The sequence below is a fragment of the Solanum pennellii genome, chromosome 2 (genome assembly GCF_001406875.1).
Source record: "Solanum pennellii chromosome 2, SPENNV200".
Lineage (NCBI taxonomy): Eukaryota > Viridiplantae > Streptophyta > Magnoliopsida > Solanales > Solanaceae > Solanum > Solanum pennellii.
In genome coordinates, this window is record NC_028638.1 from 50,823,553 (window position 1) to 50,848,829 (window position 25,277).

At 29.6% G+C, this 25,277-nt stretch overlaps 4 protein-coding genes across 8 annotated transcripts; 2 read left to right on the plus strand and 2 right to left on the minus strand.

The window, feature by feature from the left end:
• Positions 1–88: 88 nt before the first annotated feature.
• LOC107010709 (E3 ubiquitin-protein ligase RNF13-like) lies at positions 89–445 on the minus strand. Its single transcript, XM_015209997.2, has one exon. It carries the CDS (start codon positions 443–445, stop codon positions 89–91), a length of 357 nt encoding a protein of 118 aa, XP_015065483.1.
• Positions 446–1,620: 1,175 nt separating this feature from the next.
• On the minus strand, positions 1,621–7,497 carry LOC107011521 (protein MID1-COMPLEMENTING ACTIVITY 1). 4 transcript variants are annotated; one of them, XM_015211054.2, is made up of 10 exons: positions 7,396–7,497; positions 6,949–7,034; positions 5,993–6,749; positions 3,702–4,114; positions 3,459–3,568; positions 3,198–3,269; positions 2,405–2,511; positions 2,210–2,303; positions 1,911–2,016; positions 1,621–1,822 (listed from the first exon to the last, which is right to left on the minus strand). In XM_015211054.2, exons 3-9 carry the CDS (start codon positions 6,398–6,400, stop codon positions 1,964–1,966), a joined length of 1,257 nt encoding a protein of 418 aa, XP_015066540.1. In that variant the 5' UTR covers positions 6,401–6,749; positions 6,949–7,034; positions 7,396–7,497; the 3' UTR covers positions 1,621–1,822; positions 1,911–1,963. The 4 variants fall into 4 exon arrangements, with proteins under 4 accessions (XP_015066540.1, XP_015066543.1, XP_015066542.1 ...); XM_015211057.2 differs by having other exon boundaries at positions 5,993–6,784; XM_015211056.2 differs by having other exon boundaries at positions 7,283–7,396.
• Positions 7,498–17,217: 9,720 nt separating this feature from the next.
• Positions 17,218–21,094, plus strand: LOC107010468 (heavy metal-associated isoprenylated plant protein 26). 2 transcript variants are annotated; one of them, XM_027914508.1, is made up of 3 exons: positions 17,218–17,332; positions 20,343–20,422; positions 20,490–21,094. In XM_027914508.1, exon 3 carries the CDS (start codon positions 20,511–20,513, stop codon positions 20,874–20,876), a length of 366 nt encoding a protein of 121 aa, XP_027770309.1. In that variant the 5' UTR covers positions 17,218–17,332; positions 20,343–20,422; positions 20,490–20,510; the 3' UTR covers positions 20,877–21,094. The 2 variants fall into 2 exon arrangements, with proteins under 2 accessions (XP_027770309.1, XP_015065239.1); XM_015209753.2 differs by lacking the exon at positions 17,218–17,332 and having other exon boundaries at positions 20,189–20,422.
• A 1,557-nt stretch (positions 21,095–22,651) lies between these two features.
• LOC107010560 lies at positions 22,652–24,721 on the plus strand. Its single transcript, XM_015209848.2, has 5 exons — positions 22,652–22,736; positions 22,970–23,323; positions 23,859–23,931; positions 24,033–24,163; positions 24,288–24,721. The coding sequence occupies exons 2-5, from the start codon at positions 23,156–23,158 to the stop codon at positions 24,405–24,407; spliced, it is 492 nt and encodes a 163-aa protein (XP_015065334.1). The 5' UTR covers positions 22,652–22,736; positions 22,970–23,155; the 3' UTR covers positions 24,408–24,721.
• Positions 24,722–25,277: the final 556 nt, after the last annotated feature.

The following is a 25,277-nucleotide window of genomic DNA, read 5'->3' on the forward strand; positions in this document are numbered from 1 at the left end:
TCATGATTTCAGTGTTTTGGGATCAAATATTGTGTCATATAGCAAGTGACTAGGCAATATTTTGCACTGCACATTATCAACATGTTGATCAGAAACCAGCAACATGAAAAGATGAAAACCATATAACCATCTCCTCTGTTAAATCCTCTGTTATTAGATACAAGTTGTTTCCATCTTCCATCGAAAACCTACAAACAGGACACGTTCTCCGTGCACCATTTAACCACCTATCGACACATTCGCGATGAAATTCATGTAAACAAGGCAACACTCTACTATCATCTCCATCCTTCAATCTTGATAAGCACACACAACAGTATTTTTCACCAGCCACTTCATGATGAACTCTTGATTTATTCTGATAATTGTTATTGGCTTGAATCACTTTTAACATTAACACATCCTTGAAAGTACAAATTGAGATGAGCAATTTCTTCAAAGCCATTTTGAGTTTAGAAAAAGAGTGATGGAACATTTTAATGTGGGATTTGATTTTATTATAGGAGAAAGGTCAAGGAAATAGTGGTTGTTATGTTAATTTGCGTGGGTTGGAAGGGTGGTTACATTATTTTTTTATTTTTTGTTTTCAACAAAGGAGTAGCACCAACAAAGAGTGCAACTTCTAACCATTATTTTATGACATGCAACTGTTGGGTTCTAACTTATAAAAACTTAATTATTTAAGTCATGTGTATCATATAAATGTATTTTTTTTTTTGAGTTCCTAAAATTGTCTATGTTACCAAGAAATTATGAATTGATAATGTTGATTGAACTGTCACACTTGTATTCATATTTTTAGACATGCGAAAAGTCTTTCCGCACTATATGGATTATTTTTTTCAGTCGAAAGTCTTTTATACATATTTATCACCAAACCTTTGTAGCAGTTAATTAGATGCATTAAAATTTTCGGTTGCTTGAAACGACATCGTCACTGTTTCACCCTTTCTCTTCTTTATATCCCGTTTTGGGATTCATTAATTTATATTTAAGCTATTTTATTTTCGGGATTTGAACATGTAATTTCTAGTTAAGAATGAAAAAATAGTTATAACTTTGATACTACCGTTTCACATTTTAGAACGACGACATTTGTCGTCAGCAAATTGTTTCATATTAATTTGTCTCATTGACAATATGATTTTGTAGCAAGGGGGCGATCAATATTTGCTCCTGTACTGTAGTATTTGAAATTGCTCAAATTTGCATTCCGCTTTAACTTTTGTTCTATACTTTTCATATAAATATCTGTAGCAAATTGTTTCATGTTAATGAGCTAAAAAGTGGATATCCATAAGTCAATCCATTCAACTCTTACCAAGATTTGAATTCAAATTTATTTTCTAATAATTTATTTGAGTATCTAATAAAACTTTTTCCCAGAAAACATATCAAATAAAAGAAATTCTTTAAAATTACGTCGTAGACTGAAATGAGCAGGTCAAAATGAGCCCAGTTATCAAAATTCAAATTACAATTGGAATTCGAATTTTATTCCTTGATTATGGCTTTATGTTACATGGCTTCACTCAACAACAGAAAAATGGGGTGTTTTTTCTTCTTATTTTGGGGCCGTGGGGTGGGAGTGCGGTGTGTGTGATAAAATCTTCACATTAACAAAGATTGGAACTGCAACAACCTAATAGTTGTTATATTTTATTTTCACAAAAAATACGTCATGATATTCATCCATAGTTACACCATAATATTCCTGCATGTACACCACATAGAACAGATTCTTACATCACATACATGTATAGTCACCAGTAAGCATGTAAACGAATGAACAACAACTCTGGGTCATTTATACACACTGAACCTGCGCATCAAAGAATAACATTATTGCATACAAGATTTGAACACACAAAGGAACTCACTTATCAAGTAACAATAGCGACAAACAGTACCTCCATATAGTGCTTTCTGATATTTCTAGTGCTAAAAAGCCAGGTTTAGCTTCTTAGGATTCCATGAATTGAGTGGTTGGAGGGCTTATTTTCGTCTTCTCTATACCTGCATCATTAATGGGTGAATCACTATATTAAAAATGAACTTAATACAATCACAAGGAAGTCAGACTAGGAATCCACATCTGCTAAAAGCCAAGTTAAGAAATTACTATGCAATTCCCAGCCAAATCTTGTTAACACAAAAAAAGTATCATAAACAAATGAAATAGGGAGTGGAATTTTCCTGTGAAGCATACCATGTGTCCCACGTATCTTGACTTCGCGCAATTCTTGGACAAGAGCACAGCAACAGCACATCAAATGAGAAAGAAAATCATCAACACAACCTCCCTGAAAAAGAAAAGAAAAGAAAAAGAAAACCACCAGTGCACATGAGTTGACACAGCATGTATGATCAGGTACTTATTTTTTAAATAACTTTTTCTCCTTACCTTGATGTTAAGCTTTTTCCGAAGCTTCTTTCTGATGCAACATGTGTAACAACAGCAGGACAGTATCAAGGAATAAGCCATTAATTCATTACAAGCATCCGCCGAAGCTGCATCTCACACATTCAAAAGTGTTTTTTTGGTTAGCTTCAATCTATAAAAAGGAATAAACTGTAAAAACCAAGCAGAACTACAGCAGTTGACACAAAAGGCAAGGAAACAGCTCTTGAATTTTCAATTAAAGAAGATTGCTATAATATATCTTGATTATGCCCACAGAATTTGAATTATAACGCTGAGAATTCAATTTAAAGTTCAACATTTTATGGTGATTCAACTTAAAAGACATAATGATGGCCTTGTAGTTCTTTTTCTTGCATAATCAATGTAATGCTAGTTGAAAAAGAGCTTTTGACCAACTTTTGATGGGTCCAGTGACTTTTTAAATTGAACTTCAATGAACCAGTTCATATAGTTCCTAAAGTTGAAATAGTTGACAAGGCTGCTATACATAGTTCTGATAGATTACCAAAGATCAGAAAGTCAGCCAAGGAAACATAAGTTTGATATATCTGACTGTACAGTAGAGTGTAATGCTAAGATTTAACTGCAAACTTCTAGACAAAGAAACCCAACAAAAATGACAAGAGTTATTAATTGAACAAGTTCATCATTTATTAACAAAGAGAAAGAAGATTAATAATTACAAAAGGATGGCTCAGTTTTCACCCCAAATTACTCACAACTAGATCAATAATAGACAAAAAGTTTTCAAATGGAATATAAAGCCACTTACATATATGCCTGTCCTCAGCAACACTGGCAATTCTAGAAAATGTACCACAAGGAAAGAAAAGGGTTTTAATACCTGCATAGTAAATCCGGCATTAACTAGGATTATCTTGATATTGCACCTAATATAATGATATCGGCCCAAAATGATGATGTTAGTCATCAAGCGCTTTCAAGCATCCAAACACTGTACTTTAGCATAATGGCAATTAAACATCACAAGATACATGGTATGGAGAATATAGAACAGTATTCTGGAACATACATAAGAGAGGTTCTGAACAGCAGCCCAGCAGATCTGAATGCCACTCTTCATATCGATGTGAACCCTTTAAGGAAAGCAGGTCATGTCTTGACGTAACTGATGAAGTGTTTCTGTAAATATTTTTAAGCATTTAAAAGAATCTGTTGAAAACAGGCTATGGACCCTAGCCTCACACTTCATTTAAGAGATACTACAGCTTCCAACAGAAAATTACAGTTAAGCTACTATACTTGAGCAACTTACCTTGAAGTTGACTGTTTCTCATCACTTTTAGCATAATCGTCATAATATACCTTCTCAGTATCAACATTCGAGTAACTCTGATCCAACTTTTTGAGAGGTTTGGCAGGTGAACTCTTCAATGATAGAGAGTTATTGGCAACTACTTCTGTGACATCCAGAAGATGCTGAATGAATTCACACTGACCTACATCTAAATTAGCTTGTGAGCGCTGTAGTTCTAGTTGGAGTTTCTCATTTTCTTTTTGAATTGCCTCATTGATAGGCACTCTTGGGTAAGAACAGGAAAGATTCTTCGTTAATATTATTGTATCATCTTTAGAAGGCTCTGGTTTCATAATCACTTCTTGCACCTTCATGTCTTCAACCTCCAGTGTGTATTCACGCTGGTCCATTTCAATATATTCCAACCTTTCCTGTCAACATATGGAAAGCAAGATCTATCAACTTGGAAGATAAACTAGATATAGGTTATTGTGAACACTAAATGTATGTATGTAAAAACACTTTCCAATTGTGAGTAATTGCAGTCAAAAAAAGCTTAAACATGCTTGAGTTGGTATTAGAAGAATAAGAATATTAGGTAAAGTAACAGGTTACTCTTATTGTGACAGATGGACTGTCTTATTACCAGTGCAATTTTCTCTAACTTAAACATGATATGAAGCTCTCACTTTAAGAGGAAAAAGATTCTACCTAGATGGTTGAAATATTTAAACAGCTGCCCCTTCTTCATTGTAATAGACTCAAAATAGACAAGGTTTTAGGATGTTGCCAAGTTATTAATGAAGTAAGCGTAAACCTTGGATACGAGGGTTCAGATCCTGGCAAAGACAAAAAACTCTAGGTGATTGCTTGCCATCAGCCTAATCCTAGGTGAGAAGAGTAGCCAGATAGAAGTGCGCGCTGGTGGGAGGTAGCAAGTACCTAATTCAAGCTAGTCTAGACACCTCCATTATAAAAATAAAATAAGATAGACTCATAGTAGCTTCACTTTCCAGAAGTGCATGGGCCTTCTCTCATCTATATTCTGACAAAAGATAACTTGTCCATATAGAGAATTACCAAACAACCTGCTTTCCATAGTAATGAAAAGAGCTAATGGCTGTTAAAAGAATGCCTTCAACTATGCTCATTATTTGTTTTGCATTTGAGAAAAAGTGGAGATAAGAGAATCGAAGTTATAGTGCAGGGAGAGAGAAACATAAATGTCTTGGAGCCTTTGATGGATGATTAGTTAAATATCCAACAAGTATTGGAGATAAATAGGCAATGCTCCCACGCATACAAACATTGAACCGCTCATGTAGTTCTGAGGCGCTGCAGTTTGACGCGGATTGTCCAAGCATGAGTCTACTCATCTCATTAACCACTAACCACTAACCACCAATGTGAGACTTTTGACAATAAATACCATGTGAAATTAGGTCTTGAGCCTAACTCACACTCCAAAAGCTAGCTCAAAGGAAGGAGGATTATCCAAACCTTATAAGGAGTCCACCCATCTCATTAACCACCAATGTGGGACTTTTGACACTCTTTAACATGACCCACCTGATAATCTTGTGGAAAATGAACTACTCATCAAATAGCTCTATTTTGCAGGAAGCAAAATGTATTAGAAAGCTGTATAGAATATAGTTGTCTCATATTTGTTTCCTCAATTGTCTTTACACCATCCTAAAATCTCAAACACGTGATGTACCTGATAACTTTAGTAAAATGGACTATTTATCATATATAGATCTCTAATTTGCTCAAACCAAATATTTGTATTAGAAGCTATTGTACATTAGTTGATCCTACTTTGTGGTTTCCCCTGGACAGCTATAAAGAATAAACTATGGGATTTAGTATCACTATTGTTGGTTTATTGTTATTTGTTCCCTGATACAAACATATTCATGTTTTGATGGCTTTGGCGAAGCAAAGAAACGGGGATCAAATGCCAAATCTGTCTCTATTTTTCCTCAGTACCATAAAAGAAATGTTGAATAGCAATTAACCAATCAAGTAATCTCTGATGATATAAAATGAGTGAAAGATTTGCAGGATTAAATCTCATATCATAGCTCATAACACAGGTATCAAAGAGACATCCAGTAAGGCTACCTAACCAAGATTTGCAGATATCAAACTCGGAATATATCCTTAGTTCCTTACCATGTCATTAGTGAAAATGAGAAAGAACAAAGATAGATCTTTAGATGGAAGAGCAATGAAACAAACCGATAATGAACGCATATAAAGCTGAAGGGAAAACACTATGGACAAAAAGAGCAAGGTCTTCATACCCTGACTCGAGCATTATCCACCAGAGTGATAAGAGGAATAATCTTCAAGTATTGGTCAATCTCGTTCTGAGCCCTACGAAACTGGTATACAATGTTCCACCCCATAGCCAACAGATAAAGGTAGCTCCTGTCCTGACAGCTGTTGACCAATAAATAAGATCTCCTCAATGCATCTTCAAGATGTTCCAATGGCTCTCGGGTTTCCGGATACCTCTTAAGTTCAGTAATCTTGAGCTGCTCCAATAAATTTCCAATTAGCTTGAGATGCTGTGCAAACTGCCTGCAATTCTTCTTGTGCATCCGGGCTGTAGCAGCAGCTTTCACAATCATCCCAATTAGCCTCACCGCATCTATTCCAGTAAGCTGTGCAATATTTGCAATATCCCCAAAATGGTCCAATGACGCCATAAGTAAATCCTAGAGTATTCCCTCAACTAACTCTCTCTAAATTTCAATTCAATAACAAGCACAGATCAGCAGGAGGACCAGTATAAAAACAGCGACTCGCTCTAAACTTTTAACAAAAAAATCAAGCTGTCTCCACCAGCTCTTTTAATCAAGCAAGTTGAATTCATTAAGTAAAACTCGGAGAAAACAACATTGCCGACTTAATATAGACTTCTATAGAACTTCCATAATGCATCATTCATCAGATTCAAGTTCCAGTCAATGTCGCAGACATGCAGTACCATCAAAATACACTCAAAAGCATCATATGTAACCAGAATGCACCCCAAAGAATTGCTTCCAACAGATCCTGTTGAAATAGAAGCGTAGCTATCAGTATTTCAGCTGCGGAGGAATCCCAAAAGAATGAGTCAACTACATATCAGAAACAGTCAATGCTTCTATTTACCTATTCGCTTTTTCTTCACAAGAAAAAAAAAGTTACTAATAAAATGGAAGGAATTGACACATTTTCAATAGTACTCCATCAAAATTGCAACAAACATTACCTGAATTAACGGTGACGCCGTTAACCTCACTGTACTCCACCGCAATCCCGCAGTCCTTTCAGCATTCCTTTCAAGCTAAGCTAAACCTATGACAGAATTCAATTCACCATTTACACAACAACAAAAAAATTGAAGAAATAAAAAACTGCACATATCTCTATGCTTATATTCACACGAACACTCGATTTATGTGAATGTACAAGTTTTTCGAACTGAAATCACTTAAAATCCAGTTTTTTGGGTAACGACACAGACTAGTACTAATAAAATTGTTAATGCAATTTCCTACGAACTGAAAATCGAGAGGAAATGGACATGGTTTTCTGTGATTTACAGTCATAAGTTTGCGAGAAGAAGCTTCAGTTTTGGACAATTTTTAGTTCCCAAAAACTGTTTTCTCCGTGAACCAGAGAAGAGAGGGGAGAGAGAGAGATAAAGACGACTCACGTTTCTCTTCGGTGTCTGTTGTCTGGTAGCTCCGTTATCTACACTGTTTACAAAGTGAGATAATGGATACTTGGGGGACTTTTATTTGGCCGAGAGTGCATACATTCACTATGTTGTTGCGTTTAATTGACTGAAACACCCTCAATATTTTTTAGTTTTTCGTATCTACCACTACCTTCACGGGTTTTGCAATTTTGTTTTTTTTTTTCAAAACCGATTTGACATTTTATTTACTGAAAAAATAACATTATACTTTTTGGTCACAGTTCATCTTTTGACTAATTTTCTTTTTTCTTTTTCAGACACAAACGGTGAAACTCACATGATACGCTCATACGGTTCTTTATTAAAAAATTTCTTTAAAAAAATAAATAAAATTAGATATAAAATTGAATTTCTTTAGGGACTAAATATAAGAATTTGTTACAACGAAACAACAAAAATATTTATGCTGGATGTAATATGATTTTATTTTTCTTTCTAAGGTCCGAGTAATACTATGATTTTGTAACTAGATAGAGTGTATAAGTACTTTAACAAGAAAAAGAAATTATACACTTTCTTTCTGTATGTAATGATTAAGAAATTATTAATAGATTTATTAATTTTATTTTTATCATCACATAATAATTGATCATTTATATTTTATATAATGCTTAAAAAATCATAAATAAGAAAATTATATTGATTCGCTCTTATTTTTGGAAAATTTACAAATAAATGTAAATATTTTCCAAAAAAATTAATCGCAAAGATAACATAAAAAAACTAATTAATATTTTAATATTTTTTTATTTTATTTAAAAAGTCATATTAATTAAAGGGGTAAAATAAAAAAAAATATTTTTTATTTTATTTTTACTTATCTATTATAATATTTTGAGATGTTTAATAATATTTGTTTTGTTTATAATATCAATGAATATTTTATAATTTTGTGTCTATTTTGGTCTTGTTATTAAATACTCGCTTTATTCATTTTTATTTTTCACAATTTAACTTGGAACACATATTAAAAAAATGATTATTGATATAATATATTTTACCAAACTATGCCTACTAAACAATTTAGAAAATAAATTTTGATGCTGAGGGTAAAATTTGAAAAATATTATTGTTTTTTTTTTATTAGTTAAAAGTAATAAATAAAAATAAAAATCTATTTTAAAAATAAGAAACAATTAAAAATGAAATTTATTTAGAAATAAGTGATAAGAAAGTGAAGTGGGGGAGTACTGTTCATTTTCTCATTATTTAGATAAGTATCATTTACTACTTTTTAATTACGGTGTCAAATCAATTATAGATAACTATTATTGGACAGAAAAAATACTAGTAATTAATTTTATCTTAATTTAGTAAAACGGTCAAGTAATATACTCCCTTCGTCCACTTTTATTTGTTATGTTTTTTTTTAGAGTCGAACGATAAAAACTTTGATAAACATTTGATGATATATTTTTTTTATCATATTGATATGCAAAAAATTGTAATTTATAGTACTCTTTGTATAGTTTCTGAATATCTAAATTTTTGTTTAAATATCAAATTAATATAATCTAATTTAACTTTGAAAATTAATCAAATTGACTTTCGAAAAACGTAATATGACAAACAAAAGTGGATAGAGATAGTAAAAAACAATTTGTCAAGTCAATAATGAACAACTATTATTGATCAGAAAAAATAATTATTTGTCTTAATTTAGTAAACAATTAAATAATATAAGAAAACTATTTTTAATAAGATGTTCATATAAGATGGTATGATTAGAAAGAGTACCAAGATAAATAAGGAACAAGTGGTGTTCCCAAAAATATTCTTTGGGCAAGTCTCAAGGTGATGCATATCAAAAATACTTTAGATGCAAATTGAAGACGTAAATTCGTAGGACGTCTCACAATTTATATTATAAGTTCCAAGCTTAAAAATGTAAGTCATAGGCGTAAAATATTCGTCCTAGGCGTTTTCTAAAATTTTCTACTTTAACCTTTTTTACTTTAAATTATTTTTTTATTATTCGTGTAATGATATTTTAAATAGTAATTGTAATTTTTTTTCATTATTGGTAATTACTATCTTTTCAAATAAAAAGCATAATACTTTTTTCTAGATATTATAGGTTATTTATTGAAATTTATATATTTGTAAAATAATTAAAAATTTTGCTTTTACTTATTTTCTTTAATAATAAAAATATAAAATTAAATATAAATAAAAGTACGCTATATAAATTCATAAACTTAAATTCCATATCTCGATATGGGTATCACTTTATACTTCATAAAACGTCTTATCTTACGTGCCCACCATTTAAAATATCGATATGAAAGTATATTTATTTAGTGATTCCACGTTGGTATAGAGAACTGCAAAGACGGGTGGTTTGATAGTAAATATTTCGATGGGTTAATCGGTGTCTCACCTAACTACCTCTCTGCAGTCTGCACTGCCCAAAAGAGTATATTTAATTTAAATTATATATTAATTATTTTTAGGAAAAGTATATTCAATTAAATATTACTTCATTACCCGTCTTTTAAAAAAAGAAAAAAGGTAAAAAAAATGTTCTTAAACTATAAAAAAGGAGAAAAGTGTGCTTCATTTATAATTTAGCTCAAAAATGCTTTTATCGTTAATACTTTGGTTTAAAAATGCCTTTTAACTATGTGAAAGGAATAAAAATACCCCCCCCCCCTAACACACACTTTTGTAGTTTGGTCCAAAAATACTCTTGTTATCAATATTTTGATCCAAAAATACCCTTATTGTTATTAGGGTCAAAAAGTTCATTTTCCAAATATACATATATTATTATTTTCTTTTTGAACATTTCTTTTCAATTAATGTTTTTTTTTAAAAAAATAGCAAATGTTTATCTTACTTTAATTCAGAAAAAAATAAAAAATGAAAACATTTTTAATTTTATCATCAATATTTTTTATCCTTATATAAATATAAATTAATGATAGATATATTATCTTTGAAAGGGTACATGAAGATTATTCTATTTTAATTGATAAAATGAGATTAAGAAGAAAAAAATATTTTATATATTTTTATTTGTTAAAGTGATTTTAGAAGAAAGAAAACAAGAATAGTGTTCCTTAATAATATTTTAATTGGGAAGAAGATGTGTTTAAAAATAACAAAATAATATATTTATTCGGAAAAAGGGATATTTTTGATCCATTTTGTAACTATAGGAGCATTTATGAACCAAAATATTAATTACAAGGACATTTTTGAGCCAAACTATAAACAAATGACATTTTTGTTTCTTTCACATAATTTAATAGTTTAAGAGCATATTTAATCCTAAACCCTTTAAAATTAAAAATTATTATGAATATTTCATCACAAACATTCTTATTAAATGATATATGCTTTTAGATCTTGCGAAATAATTGGAGGTTAAGCAATTCATTATGAGAGTAAAACATGAAGTATAAAAATATTTTTCTGTTAATATATATTATATATGTTAAAAAAGACAAATAAAATTGAAATGTATCAGTATGGTAGACATTTAAAAATTAAAAAGAAAAGGTATTAGCAATATCTATAACCAAACACAATTTCATATTATTAAGTATTTGAAAACGATATTCAATAATTTGATAATTTTTTTATACTTGCCGAATATTGTACTAATATATTTACCAAAACATAGGCACACACTCCAAATCTCAATTATCTTTAAATTATTTATGCATTGAAATTAGTTAGAAGTTCAACTTCCTTTCCTTCACCTTAAGCCAGTTCTGAATCTTCCTGCATTTGCTTCTAAGGACTCAAAATGGGTTGAGTCAGACGGTAAATTACATAGTTTACTTCATTATATCAAATATTTACTTTTTTTATATATTAAAATTCTCTCAAAATTATGATTCCAACACTTTCCATTAACACATGTAAATTACAAATTACAGTTGTCAAAATGGGACCAATGTATATCCTTTGGAACAAAGCACATGCGTCCCCTTTACTTTAGCGGTTTGTTGTTTTCATCAATTCTATGTGCCCATTATTCTCATTTCTCACTCCTTAATAACGGGCCAAATATATAAATAAATTCCTAAACTTGATGGGTTTTTTTCTCAGGTATCTCAACTATGTTATTTTTCAATTGAATCATTGAACCACTCATAATTAATTTCTTTAAAACACTGTTGGTTGATTTTGATCAGTTTTTCTATTATAAATGTCTTCAATTGTGTTCGAATTGTAATAATTTTGATTGAAGAAATGAAGACAAACCGTGTTTAGTTTCATTTGTTTTCTAATGTGTTCAAATGACTTAAATAAAATACAATTATTCTCAAACATTTTCACTATCAATTGAACTAATGATTTGTGGAACACATATGTATCCTCTATCAATACCCCTCACAAATCTGATTCCACATCAAACAACGGTGTTTGTTTAAACGGAACAAATTATGGGGTTCAATAATTCAATAGAAAAATGACATAGTTAAGATATCTGAAGAAAAAAACCTAACAAGTTTAAGAATCTGCTTACGTATTTGACCTTAGTAATTCATTTTTTGTTCTTCCTATCCTATTTGAATGACAAAAAAGGAAACTACTCATATGTATAAAGACATAAACTATAGTCTCACTCCGATGCAGTAAAGAATATTTTTTCCAATATCCATTTAACTAACATAAGAATATCGTGAACGCATTCACTCTGTCATTACATTATACGGTAGAGTTATAGAACTAAATTATTTCGAAAAATTATTGTAGGCTATTTACTGAATATGTACTAGATACTTTCTATCGATTGCTTGTTATTAGATCTCATCATTCACTATATTAATTCTTAATAGTCATGATTATTATCGATCAATCTATTTTTAAAAATAAATAATAATAATAATTCGGATATCCGGCATAATTATAGGAGAACGTGTTTGGTGAAAAAATAAATAAATTACTCCTTAGTTAAAAGGACATGAGAGGATACCCGACATAATCATGGAAGACTCAAGCCATGCATCATATCCCTTATAACCTAATATCAGATTATTACTAATATTATCACAAGTGAGGTAAAATATTTTTAATTGTAAACGACTTTTTATTCAAAAAAATTTAAAGTTGAGACCATCCAATTACCGTCCACCATTTGTTGGTAGATAGTAATTAGCTTCGATGTACGTAGCTATTGATAGTTTTGAAGATTTATTGTATAATTACCAAGGGGAATAGCATTGTCAATGGAAGTTATACATTTTGAGAAGGAATTTAATTAATCCATGATAAATAAGTCTACAATATTATTGTAGACTTCTATATAGTGCCTAAAATATTGCAATCCAGTGTACAATGTGAAGTATATAGGTGGTCCATTTTGCCCAATGCTACAAATGTTAAAGGATTTAGCATAAATTTTCAAATATTCTAGACTTTGATCATGTTATTTAATTTGAAATCCTACCACCATATTAAAATTTACGATAAACTCATACTACATGATTTTATGGGAAATTAAGGATTACTTTAAATTAAAAAATATGTCATTAGCTAATTAAATACTAGTTAGTGACTAATTAACTAATGATGATTGTTTATGGTTGCAGAATGTTTGGTGTTGAAGAATATATGTCATTTCCCAACGCTGAGGTAGTTGACACTTCGACAGATGCAACATGATTCCTTGCTTTATGTAGAGTGGAAATGAAGAAAGAAAGCAAATATATTTCAGTATCCTTATCTAATTAAACATTTCAGGTTGAAAACATTCATAATTTTTTTTAAAAATATCAATAGAAATCTTTTTCCTCTTTAATAGGTCTTTATATCATACTATGTGAATTAGTCAAGACCTTAATGGGTTAAAATATTGAATCGAAAAATATCATTACTAGCAAACATAGAGTGTTTGAATTTACTTACTTTTAAATATTTGTTTTAGCTTAAATAACTTTTTAAAACATTTTTATAGTGTTGTGATATATATTTTGAACCACTTACTTTTTAAGTCAAAACACATAAGCTAGATATCCCAAGCTTTAATCTTAAATACCAAAAGCAAAGTCAATCCAAACAAACTCTCGGATAGGCTTATAAAAAGTAATTTTTAAAAGTCATAAATAAATAGAATCCAGAGTCTAAAGGTCGAAAAATATTAACAAAAATTGCAAAATGGTATATGATTTTTTTAAAAAAATCAAAACGATAAAATCGCTCACGAAATAGAGATTTTGTCCACCGGAAAAAGCAAAATCGCTGCTATAGCAGCGATTTGTAAAATTTCCTTTTTTTTAATTTTTTTTTTTTAACAAATCGTTGGTTTTCAAAATTAATTTTTTTTAATAAATCGCTGCAAAGGCAGCGATTTTACATATTATTATTATTTTTTGTTTTTTTTTAAAAAAAAATTAAAATCAAATCGCTGCCAAGGCAGCGATTTTGAATTATTTTTTTTTTTTTTAAATCAAGTTGCTAAGGCAGCTATTTTGAATCGATTTTTTTAAAACTATTTAATTAATAATCGCTGCAAAGGCAGCAATTTTACACATTAATCTTTTTTTAATTTTCAAGTAAAATTTGTGCAAAATTTGTTTTCTCGATTTTCTCCAATTTCTTTTTTTAGAAAAATTTTCGATTTTCTCCAATTTACTTTAAAAAAAAAAATTAAAATTTTTAAGTGTAAAATCGCTGCCTTTGCAGCGATTTATTAAAATAATAATAATAAAAAATTCATATACCGTTTTAAAATTTTTGTGAACATTTTTCACCCTTTAGGCTCCAGATTTTAAATAAATGATACCTACTTTAACTATTGACTTATTTTTAAAAACTTTTGATGTTTGAAAACACTTTAAAAAAATTACTTATAAGTAAAAAATATCTAAAAATAAGTTAACCAAAAGGACTTGTAACCAAAGTTTACTCAACAATCAGTCATTTTCTTCTGGATGATTTAAATGGGACTTGTAACCAAAGTTAGGTAGCTTATATGCAAATCTATCGTGCGACAATTCAGCAACATAGTCTTTGTCAACAATTGCTAAAGCACTATATGATGTATATTTCAATATACAATTTAGCTTATTTATTTGTTTTTTTTTGTCAAAAAACAAAACACAGACACAAAAAAGGAGAATTCTCAGACATACACCCATTGTTCTATATATTCTCGAGCAAACGAACAAAATGAACAACAAAACACAAGGATTAATTAGGCTAATTATTTTATATTTTTTTCTACTTTTATATTGGGAATACAGTCTGAAAAGTTATATCATAGTGCCTATATATGTAAAAAAAAAAATTAAAACCTACGAAAATATGTCTTTTTGTGCTGGCTGGTTTATACTTTAAAACTTTTTGTCTAATTTTAAAAGACTTAAGAAAGGGAACTTTTTTGATAGTGGAATATCACGGGTGCGATTCCACAAATGTCATAACTCATATATATATATATGGTGGAATTTACGTAACCAAAGTTGCACGCCTTTATATATATTCTGTTTGCAGCTCAACAATTATTGTCTTATTCTAACTTCCACCATAGTATTAAATAAAAATATTCAGCCGCCTATACTTATTTTTGTCTTGTGATTTATCGATTTCTTTTTATAAAAATCAAACAAGATTAATTCTATTAATATATGTTAACGATAAATGATTCCTCATTGTATCTTTTCATTATTATGTTTCCAGTTCACATAGAATTGTCAAAATTTAATATCTGGTAAAAAGATCAAGAAATTATTCTATGTCACCACTGTGATATTCAATAGTCTCTACACACACATATAGACTTTCATTTGAATCGTAGGCATCAAAAGTGTGTCCAAATTAAGACGTGAATGTAATGGCTAAACAATTAATTAGATTAAATTTGATATTGACAAAAAAAAAATTAGATTTTGAATTTAATTTAACTCAAAAAATTGCTTAAAAAAATGCTATTTCTAAAAGGATATAGATCATTCCGCTAATTTTGGCACTGATTCCATCATGTATGAAGCAATGAATGTTGGCTTTGTTTGGTAAATTAAATATTTCACTTTCTTTTGGCGTGATTGTGCTAGAACAAATCATATCAAAACATAGTACACAAATGGGCCCATAATGCTCCAATTGTTACTAATTGCCTTATTTAACACAACTTTTTGAAGTAGTATCCACGATAATTTATACTGAGCCTACATATTTATTTTTAAAAAAATAATTGAACAAAATAATATATGGTAAAGAAGTTGGTCTAAGGGGTAAATAAAATCGCAAAGTGTTGTTGGTTGTCCCGAATAGCTTTTAGTAAATTTTAAGAATTATTTTTCTCATAACTTATGACCTTTTAGAGTACTGCCTAAAGATTTTTTTGAACAAACGAAAAATCTTAAATATTAGATCACATTTTAAAATTTTATAATCGTAGATAACAATCTAATTAATATTTTATCAGTTTCACGGACTATTTTACACAATTTTTAAAGTAAAAATTTAAATAGCGCCTTAATATGAATATTATAAAGAGTAAAGACAACCTAATGTTTTGTCCCTTCTCCCTCAAGAGAAATCACAAAGCTCTAATAACGGATTTTAAACCCATTTAGTTAGTGGAAAACTTACGTAAATATACTATATAATAAAAAAAATATTTACCATTTATAGCAATAATAATCTTTTTTTTATTTGATTACTTTTAATTCATTTATAATACAAGTTTAATACTCTCTCCGTCTGAAATTGTTTGTCTTGTTGCACTTATCGAAAGTCAATTTGATTAATTTTCAAAGGTAAATTAGATCACATTAATTCAATATTTTAAACAAAAAATTTGATATTCTAAAACTATATGAAAAGTACTATAAATTACAATCTTTTACATATTAATATGATGAAAAAATACATCTTAAAATGTTAGTCAAAGTTTTTATAGTTTGACTCTAAAAATAGAAACCATGACGAACAATACCGGACGGAGGGAGTACATATTACAAAGAACAATTCATTATTCCCATATAATACAAGTTGAATGATGGATAATAAATTTATCACACATTTTAAAATACACTTATAATATAATGTGTCAGATTTTTACCAAATATACTATATTTCAAAAACAATTATAATTTATATATATTGCATACATAATTCACTTTTAATATATTACAAAATTTAACATAGTATAGCTATAAATAATAATAAATAAAAAATATCGCTAAAATTAATAATTATTTATTAAAATGTACTAATTTATGTAATTTTTCCTTTTTTAGGTATACTGACTTGAACAAATACTAGGAAGAATTGGACTCTTTATTTCTGGATCTTCGAAAGTTTATGGGCCTCTATTGGGCCTATAGAGCAAAAGATGGAGTTGGTCAGGTAAAGAGGGTGAGATACAAAAATTATCTCACGAATTGAAATATTTCAAAAGATTAGTTATCCCATTATAATAGAATAATCTATTCTACAATTATATTACAAATGGTGGATAAATAATTTCAGCATTAACTCCTATGGAAAATTATCACTAACCAATGCAGAATATAATAAACATACATTTTATTATGAGATTATAATAATAACCCTTTTCAATCTTGTTGAACTATATATTTTTTTCTTTTTGTATATTAAAAAAAATTATTTTCTTTTATTCCATTTGTAATTGATTAGATATAAGAAAAATATGCAGAAATTTAAGAAAAGTAACTAAACTCCGTCATAAGCTGAGAAGCTCCAACATAAAATTCTAAATTGAGCTCAAAAAATACATTTAATAGCAAAATAACACGTGGAGCAACTGACGAAATACTCGGTCCACAAAAGCTTTTGGCGGGTGATTCACTACAAACAAATTCAAATAAGCTGTCTTTTTAGCCAATCCCTAGGTCCCAAATAAACTCTCCCTCCATTCCATCAGTGGTTCCTTCTCCATCTCCTAGGGTTTATGCTTTTCTCTGTTTAGGTAAGTAATTTCTTACTCTTACTTGTTGTTTTGTTTGGTTTTGTGTATGTGTGTTTCTGAATTTATTATACTTGAATTTTGGGGTTTAGCTGTTAATTTTGATTGTTTATATGTAGTTAAGTCGTATCAAGATAATTATTGAGGAATTCGTGCCTAGCCTTTGTAAGAATTCATCAGCAAGTTATTTGAAAAGCATCAAATTTCTTGTAGTTTCATAATTTGTGGCTTCATGTGAATTTTAGGTTACATTTGGTAGAAATCATTTTCTGTATCAGTTTCATGTATGGCTTGTTATGAAATAAGGCAACATATGGTTGTTGTACGAGGCTACGAGCCGTGTAATATGGTTTAAGAATAGCTCTTTGTGATACTTTAAATGTCTAAATACAACAACATACAGCATAGTCTCGAGTATGGAGAGGGTAGAGTGTACACATATTGTATAATACGTCAGAGTTAAATAGGATGTTTTCAATATACCGTCAGCTTAAGGAAAAACAATTCAAAGCAATCCAGAAAAAAAAGTAATAAAAGTACAAGAAACAACAAATAGTAACAATACAATATTACAATAAAATAATATGATAGTTAAAATACGAAAAACATCAGATAGTAACTATAAAAAACTACAGGTGTAATACTACTAACTACTGGTATGGACAGGCAACAAGATAATGCACTCCTAATATGGATAGTAAACTACATGTGTAATACTACTAACTACTGGTATGGACAGGCAACAAGACAATGCACTCCTAATTTGGATAGTTTGAGATATTTTTAAAAGAGAAAGGACTTTCTTACGATGAAAAGATGATTTAAGATATAATTTTTTTGATTGGTTTGACATTCAGATTCTTATCATCGAGAAGAGTTAATATTTTATAAGAATAGGTCCAAAACTAAAACACTAAAAATGCTACTAATAACCATTTAAAATGGTGTTAGTTGCCTAATTTAAAAAAAAAAAACAAAATAGATAAAATTCAGATATCTAATCTTACTTTAAGAGGTGCATTTTTCGATCATCATTGCATTATACAATGCTTCGAGTATAAATTCATAAATTTATATTTTTTTTAAAAATAAAAATATAACATAATTATACACATTTTTTTAAAAATGCATAGATTCATGCAAACCTAATAAACCACACCTGCGTAATGTCAACCGTACACTCTACCTCATACGATATTAGTTAAAGCTTACCTTTAAATCTCGGAGAAACAATTTTATTACGATAAATATCGAGTCTCAGTTTCAACCGCTCTATGTATTTAACCAAAGCAATAATACTTATTAAATTATTTATAATATTTAACCAAAACTATAAAAAGTGAATATATATTGCTTCCAGCTGACTTCACTTTTCTTATTCTTCCTCTTATTTTGTCGTCTTGTTAACATGTCTCACAATGTCTTTTCTTACATTTCTTAGTAGCTAAGTTTTTTAAGGTAGAGCGACGAATCAAATAAAAGAGGACGTGTAGAATTAACTCTTTGTTATTCTCATAATTATTTGCTCGAGTTTTAACATAATTAGTTGAAATTTCTTTGTAAATTTTGTTTGGTAGCTTTTATTCCCTCAGTTCGTTATTATTTTTATATTTTTAGAGTTAAATAATAAAAACTTTGACTAACATTTTAAGATATATTTTTCATCATATTAATAAGCAAAAAATTGTAATTTATAGTACTTTTTGTATAGTTTTAGAATATCTAATTTTTTTATTTAAAAATATCGTACTAATATGATCTAATTTACTTTTAAAAATTAGTCAAATTAACTTTTAATAAATGTAATATAAAAAATAATTCTAGACAAAAAAAAGTATTACCATAGACGTCGATGGGTCTATATCTACTTTTTTTTTCCCCTTATTAAGGGGGACCAGGAATAAAAATTAAAGTAGATTCAACTTTAAGGACCTAGTTAAAGATTATTTTGGCTTTAGAAGTGTTATGCATGTTAGAAGCTGTTTGTATAGGGTATAGTAAAATGAGAGGAGTGCTTAGTACATGATAAATTAAATGTAAATCCTACTGTTTGATGTGAATCAGGGCGGACCCACCCTATGTCGTGGGGTGCACGTGTAATTGATAACTTCTGAAAAAATTATATGTATATATATGTATTTATTTTGAATTTTTTTTAGAAAGTATGATATAGTCAACAGTGCACCCATAAAAAACATAAAAATGTTCTTGGGCAATTAATAGAAGATAAAGATATCACACTTTATATCAAAGCTCGAGTCCCGCTTAAGCTTATTTTTGTTTTAAATTTAACTTAAATTTTATATTTAAGCTATGTTTATATTAGTGTATCCAAAACTTTTAAATTTTGAGTTCGCCTAATGTGAATTATGGTTTTGAAATAGAAGAGGAAAAAGTAAATCCCTTCAATTTGCCAAGATTGTTTGATGTGACATAGTAATTATCTTTTTGAATGGTAATCATCAACTGATAACACCCCATTAATCATCTCTGGAACGGCCACTATATGACTTTTGGTTAAAATTATACTATGATCCAAGTCTATTTGACCCGTTGCCAATGTCATACTAGCCATGGACTCAATTCTCTTTATTTGTTTTTTTCTAATCACACAATTATCGATCCATTTAGTACGATTTTAAGTCAAAAACAGTTGGAGTGGAGTGGGTCAGAGGTTATTAAGACTGCGATGACATTTGATTTTCATCATTAACCGTGTAATGACATAAACCATTTTTTATTTGGGAGGGCCATTGCAAAACATGCAATAAGAGGATAAGACTAAGATTCCCACTAGATGAAGTTGTAGGGACCCCAGAATTGCCACATATAGTTCCGTCTGGCACCACCCGTGGCTTATTTGTACAAGCTGCACGTACAAATCAACTATTTGATAAGCTGCTGCCCCTACTAATTATATATATACTCTTACACCGTCTTGGTTACTGTCTATATATATATATATTGGTATTTTGTTGCTGATTTGTGTGCACCACGGAAATGGGTTTTCTAGATCATCTTTCTGAGCTCTGTGAATTCCATCGAGGCACCAGCAGAAGGAAGCTCAGTAAACTTTGGAGAAATCAACTTGAGGTACGTGCATGCTTCAATTTAAACCAAACATGCTGTATGCATCTGATAATATATTAAAAATGTGTAGACAGTGGAGATACGAGTGAAAATGGACTGCGAAGGGTGCGAAAGGAGGGTGAGGAAGTCTGTAGCAGGGATGAGAGGGGTGACGAAAGTAGAAGTGGAGCCAAAGAAGCACAAGCTGACAGTTATTGGTTATGTTGATCCAGATAAAGTATTGCGACGAGTAAGACATCGTACGGGAAAGAAGGCTGAGTTTTGGCCATACGTTCCTTACGATCTGGTGGATCATCCCTACGTGCGAGGCGTCTATGATAAGAAGGCTCCGGCAGGATACGTCCGCAACGTCTATGATAACCCGCAGCTTTCGAACCTGGCGAGGGCCACTTCTACTGAAGTCAACTATATTACTGCTTTTAGTGATGAAAATCCTCAAGCCTGCATTATCATGTGAGAGAGAGCAAAAGGAGCTAGTCATATATTATATACTTTCTTACTGTAGAGTAGGGACTTTTATGGATTTCTTACTGCAAGTGATGCGTGCAATAAATTAACTAGTCTTATTAAACTTGTATTAATAAGGTTTACTTGTCTTGTATGTAGTATGTTAAATAGTATGACAGTTGTATAATATTAATCTAATTTCATGAATATTGATATTATTTTCATGAATCTCTCTGGTCTGGTTTCTTTTTACAATGTTTCATTTTTACTATGTATACATGTAATGGATAGTACCCTTAGATAATAGGACTTCATCGTTGAACGACTTGGAAGGACATGTATATAAGTAGAGCAAGTTATTAATTATTAAATTTATCATGCGATCTAATATATTTGATTTCCTTTTTCATGTCAATAACTAAATTGAATACAAATATATTCTTTTTCATTTTATTTTTAAACATAGAACTTCCTTCTAATTTGACTACCTATCTGATATTTAATTATGAGATGAAACATAAAACATGTTTTTTTAATGATATATGCATAAAAATGAGGGAGCAAGTGATACTATGCTTTTTAATTCACAATACATGAAGAACAATATTTATATTTATATATATATATATATATATATATATATATATATATTTCTCCGAAGCAGAAAAACATTTATAGAACAGAAGATAATAACTAGAGGGACGAAGGTGGATAAAATATGAGTGTTCATACTTTAATTTAAAGTATTTAAATTACATAAGAACAAGGGAAGAAAAAACATTCAAACATCGTGGAAAAATTAAAAGCAATAAAGTTACCATTTAATTTTCTATCACGTTCTATTAGATATTATATTCTTTACGTATTAATTTATATCCAATGACATTTACCTTAGTTTTGCATCTCTGAGTCCTGATCACCATCGTCATAGATATTTGACAATTTTGGATCACTCATTTTCATAGTTTCAAAATATAATTGACTCATTATGTCAAAGTCTATTTAATTTCTAAATATTCACATTCAACCAAAAATGCAAATGTTACTGAGGAAACACTGCTAGGACAATATGATATTTTCTGTTTTGCAAATTTTAATGATCTTTATTTTAGAAAGTAGTTGTAATAGTTTATGCTACTTTGATTTTAAGGTTATTTCTTAAAAAATACTATATACTAGCACTAAAATAAAGGAATACCTCACTGGAAAATGTCCAATAGCTACTCCTTCATATATATTTTGATTGAATTAATAAAAAAAGAAAAAAGAAAAAATATCAATAATTTTATATGAAAAATTTGGAAATTTCCTTCTATTTTCATTAAGAATTTATATTCATCACGTATTTTTTAAGTGAACTACTTTTTTATGAAAGATAAATGAAACATTTTTATTTTAAGATATATATATTTTTTCATTTATTTGCAATGATAAAAATATTTATTTCAAGTATGTATATATTTTGATTGAATTGATGAAAAAAGGAAAAAGTTAACACTAAGGGATCGTTTGGTAGAGTGTATTAGGAAAAATAATACATGCATTAGGTGTGTGTATTAGTAATACATTGTTTGTTACATTTTTTTTTGGTCATGTATAACTAATGCAAGCATTAGTTATACACAATATTGTGTATTAAGTTGTGTATTACTAATACCAAGAAATTTTAGGTATTAGTAATACATAGCATTTTTACACTTGCATTAGATTATGCAATTACAAAAATACCCTCAAAGCCCTTTAAAAAAACATTTTCCATAGTACTTGTTTCATCTTCTCTTTCATCTTCTCTGTACTTTGTCAATGAAAATTCAAGAGTAGGTTTTTCTTCCTTTTGCTCAATCAAACATTGTTTGCTCATCTTCATAAGGTTAGTACTCTTATCTTTCATTAAAATCTGTATTTTTCAACATCTCTTTCTTCATTTTTATTTTCTCTCTCTTTGCTCATAGTTTTGAGCTTTAGTAAGGGCGATCCAAGCTTTAACATTCCAGAATAATCTGAATTATCATTTTTTTTGAATCTGTATCATTTGTTTTTTATTGATTTAATCATTTTTGTTGTTGGATTTTGATTAATTTAATTTAATTTTTGTTGATAAAGGTCAGCTGATGTTGGTGAATTTGTGCTGTTTTTCTGCGATCTCGATTGGTGAAGTTGAGAAAATTTGGAACATTGGTGAATAGGTGGGGAATTTGTGTGAAGTTTTGTAGAGGTTTTTGGGTGTGTGAAAAGTGAAAAATCTTTGAATTTTTAATTTTTTTTTGTTGGATTGGAGTATTTATTTGAATGATTTCTGGTTGGAGTAGAGATGGAAGGAAGGGGATAGGTTTAGGGTTTGATGGTGGAGTAGAAATGATGGAGGAAACTGAGCTTGAAGAAGGAGAGGCTTACAGTTATGATAATTATAAGAAGAATGATTCAACCATTGACCCTGATGTTTCTCTATCTTACCTTGTGAGTTTTCTTATTTATTTATTTTCTGTTTAGTTGTGTTGATTATCACTGTTATGGATTTACAATTGAGATTGAACCATTTTTCTTTTAAGTTCAATTGCAATTGGTTCATTTTGTGTATTTTTTGATTTTCTAGTTTGCTAGCATGTAGCTTATGTTGTTTGATCAATCTATATACTGTTTGTTGTGTATGTCTCCGTTTGCTTGATATAATTGACTGTATAAAACCAAATCTTAATAAGAGGCCTTATCATGTCGAGAGAAACTTGATAACGAGAAACCCTGCGTTTTCTCATTCTATAAAACCAAATCTTAATAAGAGGCCTTATCAAGTATACTGTGATGTTAGAGAAACCCTGCGTTTTCTCATTCTATTTTTTGCTTATAACTTCTCTATCTAGAGTTGGTTTAGGGGCTAGTTAGTGAGTCGGTGTAAGTATTCTGGCAGGTGTTGTGTATTAGTGATAACTGCATTACGACCTCTGATAGCAACTCTCTTCCAGTTTCTCATATATCTATCTCTTACTCTGTCAAGGATGAGAAACTTTACAATGTTTTGGGACATTTTCAAAGCGATTTTGAAGGTGAAGTTTCAGCTGAGAATCTGGGTATGTAATACTGGAAATAGGGTATTCCCAGAAGCACAAGTTTAACAGTGACAAGGCTTATGCCATGAGCTGATGATTGTTGACTTTGCATATATTGACAGGGTCGAGATTTGGCGGGTATGGTTCATTTTTACCTACTTATCAGATTTCTCCTTCTTGGTCTCATCCGAGGACTCCACAAGAGGCCAACAAAAATAGCAGACAAGTATCACCAAACAATCTGCTCCCTGAGGTACGCAAACTTTGAATGACTCCTTATGATTTCTTTTATGATAGTTTACTGCAGCAAAGAAGTAATATGATTTTACATTGATATTCTACTTTTACCTAGCAATATGCATCTTCCAATTATACAGGGTGGTCGACAAACCACGTTAGGATCTTCAAGCACTTCTCTGTCAGGAAGGTTTGCAGCATCTTCTGCCCGTTCAGCAGCAGTATCTGCACTTATCCCCCCTCTCAAACGAGTTGATTAGCTCGTACGTGTGTCTTAAGATTATGTGTTCTGCGAAAATACAGCTTCTTGGATGAAAACTAAGGATCCCTACCTTTGCATATGAATAAGTTGAACTTTTGGACTTATGGTGGCAAAATTGTGAAGATGTTTGACATCTTCTTCTTCTTTTTCTTTTTTAATCTTATTTCAATGTAGTAACAACTTTTTAATTTTATATTTGAAAAAGAAGAAGAATAGGAAGAAATAATGTTTTAGCAAAGAAATCTTTTTTTGATGTTTTAGCAAAGAACCTTGTTGCAAAGAAAGTATATAAAGAAATAAAGTGTAAAGGGTATTTTTGTAAACATACACTTTTTAAATAGAAATTATGCAAGATTTGTTTTTTCTAATACATCAAACCAAACAGTATATAAGAAATAATGCAGACATAACTAATGCAAGTATTACTAATGCAAGCACTAGTAATGCAAGTATTACTAATACACCCTATTTTGCATTGTTCTTATACACTCTACCAAACGACCCCTAATATTTTTATATGAAATAATTGGAAATTTCCCACTATTTTCATTAAGAATATATATCCACTTCTTCGAGTGAACTCATTCAATGAAAAATTTATGTTTTTAAATGGTAAAAATATTTGTTTTAAGTATATATTTTGATTTAGTTGATGAAAAAGAAAACACTCATGTTTTTTGTATGGAAAAATTAGAAAATTTCCTACTATTTTCATTAGTATTTATATATATTCTATAATTTTTCAAGTGTACTCGTTTGATGAAAAATAAACAAATTTTTTTTCTGAAATAAGTTTTCACTTATTTGCAACGACAAAAATGTTTGTTTCAAGTAGTGTGTATATCAATCTTTTTTTATTTCTGAACTT